The sequence below is a fragment of the Hevea brasiliensis genome, chromosome 1, assembly GCF_030052815.1.
Source record: "Hevea brasiliensis isolate MT/VB/25A 57/8 chromosome 1, ASM3005281v1, whole genome shotgun sequence".
In the NCBI taxonomy this organism is placed as follows: Eukaryota; Viridiplantae; Streptophyta; class Magnoliopsida; order Malpighiales; family Euphorbiaceae; genus Hevea; species Hevea brasiliensis.
This window is the reverse complement of record NC_079493.1, coordinates 83,771,335-83,777,150: the sequence shown is the minus strand read 5'-3', so window position 1 is coordinate 83,777,150 and position 5,816 is coordinate 83,771,335. Positions and strand designations below refer to the sequence as shown.

Genomic DNA, 5,816 nt, shown 5'->3' with positions numbered 1-5,816 from the left:
CTCATTTTAATGGAATTTTTGGTCAAAAGTCAACTTTAGGTGCCAAATGACTAAAATGCCCCTCTTCGGGTTAAGTCCCACTTTTTCGGTAATACTGATCAAATCCCTAATTCGACGGTCCCCTTTAATTTTTATACTGTCTATTTTATTTTTATTTTCACCTTTACCAATTAATTAAATTTTCTTTGACATTTTTAATGTCATTTATACCTCGGTAAATTTTTAATTAAAACCCAAAAATTATTTGCTAGGGTTCCTTGCGGGTCTGGGACACGGCTCATTTAACCTAATTTCATTTCATATCTTTTATTTTTCCTCGTATTTTCTTATCAGGTATTCTATCATTTTATGTCTCCCCACTATCATTTAAATGTAGTTCCTGGCATTCTGACTGTTCGAACAGAAGTTAGTTGATACACTTGAATTGTATAGATGTTTTTTAGCACATTTGCGTACTATTTCATAGCATTTAGGCAAGTATTTTCATGCATAATAGTTGATTTCATTAGTTTTTGTAATTTCTATTGTAAATCCCTTAATTCCATGTTTTCTGCATCATTTCAGGTATTTGGGTGAAGCCTCAGAAGTATAGGAGTACAAAGGAAAGCTTAGAGGAGTCAAGAGACAGAGAATCGCTGCTGATACAAAGTACACGGGTCATGTAAACCAAGCCCTAGACTCCTGTAACTCTCTACCAGAAGAAAGACAAGAGAATCGATGAAAAACACAAGTACACGGGTCGTGTAAGTAGGCCCGTGTAATCTGCAGGGACCCGTGTAAGTCTCTGCTGAGCGCAAGCTTGAAGAACCTTATGGGAACAACAGTACACGGCCCGTGTAACAAGGCTCGTGTAGTTGGCGCAGACCCGTGTAACTTTCTATGCCAAAACAAGATTTCGCAATTCTCCTCCAGCAAGTTACACGGCCCTACATTACGGGACCCGTGTAGTGACACACGGGTCATGTACTATGCTGCAGCCAGTTTTATAACTCGAATTCCCCTCCTATTTTCGGATAAAAAACGAGACTCCTAAGGCCCTTTGGACTCAAAGTGACCTAACCCTAGAGCAACCAATATAAATAGAAAAGAAAATATCAGAAGAGACGACGGTCGAAGGGAGTGCTGCTGTCGGGCTCTGCATCAGTACCAAAAGAAGTTTTCCAACTGAAGCTCCATAAGATCAAAGCTACAAACTATCTTCGGTTACTTCGTTTCATCTCCCTAGACATATTTCTATTACTTTATTTCTTTTACATGATTTTCTTTTTACTGTTTTTACTTTTTATCATGATGTTTGCTGAACTCACCATGAGTGAGCAGTTTCCTTATTCTGGATTTGGGAGAGTAATGCTTGTAATTATTATTATGGATGAACATTAAGTTTTGTTTATTGGATTTGAGATTCTTTTCTTGATTTAATTTCTTGTGATCCTAATGCATGCTATGTGATGGTACCCACTTAGACATGATTGTAGATGTTGATTGAAGGACTGAAAGGTGAAGATTAACATTAGAAAATCAAGATCTTGAACCTAGGAATTCTGACCTAGACATAGGCTGATACCTTTGTAGAACCTAAAAATTAGTCAAAGGTCTTAAAGGATTTTAATTAATTTAGTCACCACGAAAGTAAGGTTTAAGTTAATTAAAATACACCCTAGATGCCTTGAGAGAGGATTTAGGATAACTTAGGGTTAATTTCCATCAAGAAAAATGATCCTCAATTTAGTAAATAAATGAGCTAACATCTCTAATAAGATTCAAGTGTGAAATCTTAACTCCATAATTGTTCCAAAAAATAGATTACTTCATTTTAAGTTTACTATTCTAGTGTTTAAAGTTAACAAACTTCATTCCCTAAATATTCGATAGCCTAGACAGTCAAAATTACTATGCAGATTGGTACTTGCTAAACAAAGGTCCTCGTGGGAACGATACTTTACTTATCACTTTATTACTTGTTAGCGATCCATGCACTTGCGGGGTTGTAAAACCAGGCAAACATTAGTCATCGGAATAGTAGGATGTACGGACTACCTATGGTGAGAGCGTTATAGGAAGGGACCTACCACCGAACCCAAGGTGGCATCCAATGAGGCAGACCATTGGACCACCCACCTCCACCTTCCATTGCACTCCTAAGCAGAGACAATATTTAGTCATCATGCTAATGCAATGAGTCAAACCGGGGTGGGACAATGCCATCTCACCATGTTAATCACCAGGCTACCACGCTCGGTGGTTTCGTATGACAACTTGACTAGTAATCTGAAATGATCCAACATAAATATAACTAAAAAAGAGAAACATAAAAGGACGCAAAGTAATTCAAACCTATGATATACAATCGGTCTTCACATACAACCCACATGTTAGGGGTGAGCAAAATTTAGTTCAAACCAGAAACAAATCCAACCAATTTTATTCAAAATTTTAGTTCAGTTTTCTTAATAAATCGGTTTGGTTTAGTTTTTTATTTTATGGAATTTGGTGTATTTAGTTCAATTCGATTTTTTTTAGGACAAAAAAATTAATAGAACCGAATAGCTTATTTTTTTTAATTAATTGTTATTAAGATTCAAGTTAGAGTTAAAGATAGAAAATATAACTCAAATCAAGTATAAAATGAGTCCAAAATAAGTCCAAAAAGCAAGTATAATATGAAGCCCAAATCGACAAACCGAGCTCAATCAAATTGGTTCCATTCAATTATTCAATTTTCTCTTTGATTTGATTTAGTTCAATTTAATCTACTATAAATTTTAGTTTATTTGATTTTTCGATTTACAAGCCAAATCGATTGATGTTGACTCTTACATGTAGCATTGTATAGAATTTGGCTTTTTTCTTGTAGAAGGTACATATAGCACTATTCTTTACTGGAAAACTATTCTTTGTCTACGAAAGCAACTGAGTTATGGGAAATTAACTTTTACCTGAGAGTCAGAGGAACTGGAGGCGCCTGTTAATGGGCGTCATCATCCATCCGCATCTACATTGCACTATCGTTATTAGACTTTGCGTTTTCAATCTTCTTTTTTGCGAGATATCTATTTGTACTTGCACTGTACAGCAACTAATGTATTTTAAGTCTCAAAAAGACACTTTTTCGTCTATAAATCACAGGCCGATGGAGCCCATTAGGAAGCATCTATCCAGTTTATTTTTGTGCTGTCTCTCGCTTTCTCTGTCTCCTTCTTAGTTCATGCAAATTGCCTATCCTTATTTAGCCATGGAAGTTGGTTCTGCATTTGCTAGTGGATGGACGTGGTTCAAGACAAAGGTTACTGATTTTGGCAGATGCTGGAAGAAGCTTGGGAAAGATGATCCAAGAAGAGTGATCCATTCTCTTAAAGTTGGAGTTGCAATTGCATTGGTATCAATTTTCTATTACTATCAGCCGCTTTACGAAAATTTTGGTGTCTCTGCAATGTGGGCTGTGATGACTGTAGTTGTTGTGTTCGAATTCTCTGTTGGTGAGTTTATTAATTTGTCACTTCATTGTTTTTATTACAAAAATTAAAAATAACAATTCATGTTTTTCAAACAAACAATCAATTTTTAATTTTAAACTGCTAAGATATTTTTTTTTTGTCTCTAATTAATTTTCCTTTTTTACCCAGAATTATATTATAAGTGAAATCTCAAAAATGGAATTAAAATTTTAAGAATGAATTTTAATATATATGTATTATTATTGTACATGCTTGATGTTTTTTTAATTAAATAATATATGATTAAAAATTTTTCGAGTGTGTATAAATTAAATTTTCAATAATGACGATGCTTTTGACACCTTTCTTTCAGGGGCGACTCTTGGGAAAGGATTGAATAGGGGAGTGGCAACACTGGTGGCTGGTGCTCTAGGTGTTGGAGCTCATCACCTGGCAAAACTATCTGGAAGTGTTGGAGAGCCAACACTACTTGGGTTCTTTGTCTTTCTACAAGGTAATAAAGCATGCCTACCAAACACAACATTTTTATAGTCGCTTCATGGATTATTGAATATTTTTGGGTCCCTTTTATTTTATTTTATTTTATTTTTCCGCAGCTGCGATAACAACATTTATGCGGTTCTTCCCAAAAATCAAGGCAAGATATGACTATGGGTTGTTAATATTCATCTTGACATTCTCATTGGTCTCAGTATCTGGTTTTCGGGAGGATGAAATATTAGAGCTGGCTCACAGGAGACTAACAACCATCATAATAGGTGCCTCTGCTTGTGTGATCATTTCCATTCTGTTTTTCCCTGTGTGGGCTGGTGAAGATCTTCACAACCTTATTGCCCTCAACATGGAAAAGTTAGGCAACTTTTCACAAGGTGCATGCCCTGTAGTGCATTAAGTGAAGAATTCTAGCTTAATTAACACTAACCAAGATCAAGGAAATTAAATTACAGGATTTGCAGATGAGTACTTCAGAGCATCAGAGGAAGATGAAGCATCTTCTAGCAAAGATGAAAAATCATTTCTGGAAGACTACAAAAGCGTTCTCAATTCAAAAAATGCTGAAGAATCCTTGGTGGGTATCACTTTCTCTATATATACACATAGAACTCAATATATATGGATTGAAAAACTTCTTATACGATAATTGTCATGATTCCAGGCTAATTTTGCTAGATGGGAACCAGGCCATGGGCAATTCCGGTTTCGTCATCCTTGGAAACAATACCTGAAAGTTGGAACTTTAACCCGCCAATGTGCATACCGAATTGAAGCACTGTACGGCTACCTAAATGCTGACGTTAAGGTTTAAAATTTATCATTCCTTCTACTATGTCTAAATGCAATGTCATAAGCTACTTTAATCCTTTTCATTTCCTTGTTTTAATAATGTCCTACGTACTGGCAATAAGCTAACTGAAAAAGGATTATGCTTGATTAATCATTTCTATAATTAGTCATGCATGATCATCTTATAGCTTGGCTATCAATGTTGTTGCAGGCATCATTGGAAGTCAGAAGCAAAATCCAAGAGGTATGCACAAAAATCAGCACGGAATCTGGGAAAGCCCTAAAAGAATTGTCAATTGCAGTAAAAAATATGAGACAATCATCTTCAAGTGATATCCACATAGAAAATGCAAAAACTGCTGCCAAAAACCTTAACTCTTTACTCAAATCAGACCCATGGGAGGACAATGTTGACCTTCTACAAGTGATTCCAGTGGTCACAGTAGCTTCACTGCTGATTGATCTGGTTAATTGCATAGAAGAACTTGCTGATTCAATATATGAACTTGCTTCTAATGCACATTTTAAGAAACTAGACCCTACTGTATCACCAGAAAAACCATCTGCAACCGTAAAATCACCTCCCAAGGACGATTGGCACCACGTTGTGATCAATATTGATGAGGCACCAACTCCAGCAATCCGGGAAGAGGAGAATTCTTCAGCACCAAATACTAGCATAGTTAAATATATTCAAGTGTAAATATAAATGGGTTACTAACGTGTAAACATTATATGATATCCAAGCTGAGTTATTATGAAAGCTGGGTATCATCATCATGAATCTGAACCTTATCATATTATACCTCACTTGTTTTCATCTAATTAGTTGCTTTATCCATGTTTGCTTATCAATTTCTGGAAAAATTATGCCGTTATTAGTTGTTTAATTTCGAACTTGAGTTCCAGTCGATCTTTAAACTTCAATTTGCTACAATTGTAATGAGTTCTATCTAAAATAATGGAAGATTTCACACATAAATATGTATTAAAAACTTCTTATTAATTGAGTGTATAAACAATCAGGTGTATATATTCTAGGCCTAAATCACTTTATTGTCTCCAACAATTTCAATA

The 5,816-nt window shown here is 35.4% G+C and overlaps 1 protein-coding gene across 1 annotated transcript; it reads left to right on the top strand.

Moving 5' to 3' along the window:
- The first annotated feature begins 3,169 nt into the window (after positions 1 to 3,169).
- Positions 3,170 to 5,549, top strand: LOC110640505 (aluminum-activated malate transporter 2-like). The gene is made up of 6 exons (XM_021791834.2): positions 3,170 to 3,476; positions 3,808 to 3,948; positions 4,052 to 4,324; positions 4,403 to 4,524; positions 4,612 to 4,755; positions 4,951 to 5,549. The coding sequence occupies exons 1-6, from the start codon at positions 3,206 to 3,208 to the stop codon at positions 5,440 to 5,442; spliced, it is 1,443 nt and encodes a 480-aa protein (XP_021647526.2). The 5' UTR covers positions 3,170 to 3,205; the 3' UTR covers positions 5,443 to 5,549.
- Positions 5,550 to 5,816: the final 267 nt, after the last annotated feature.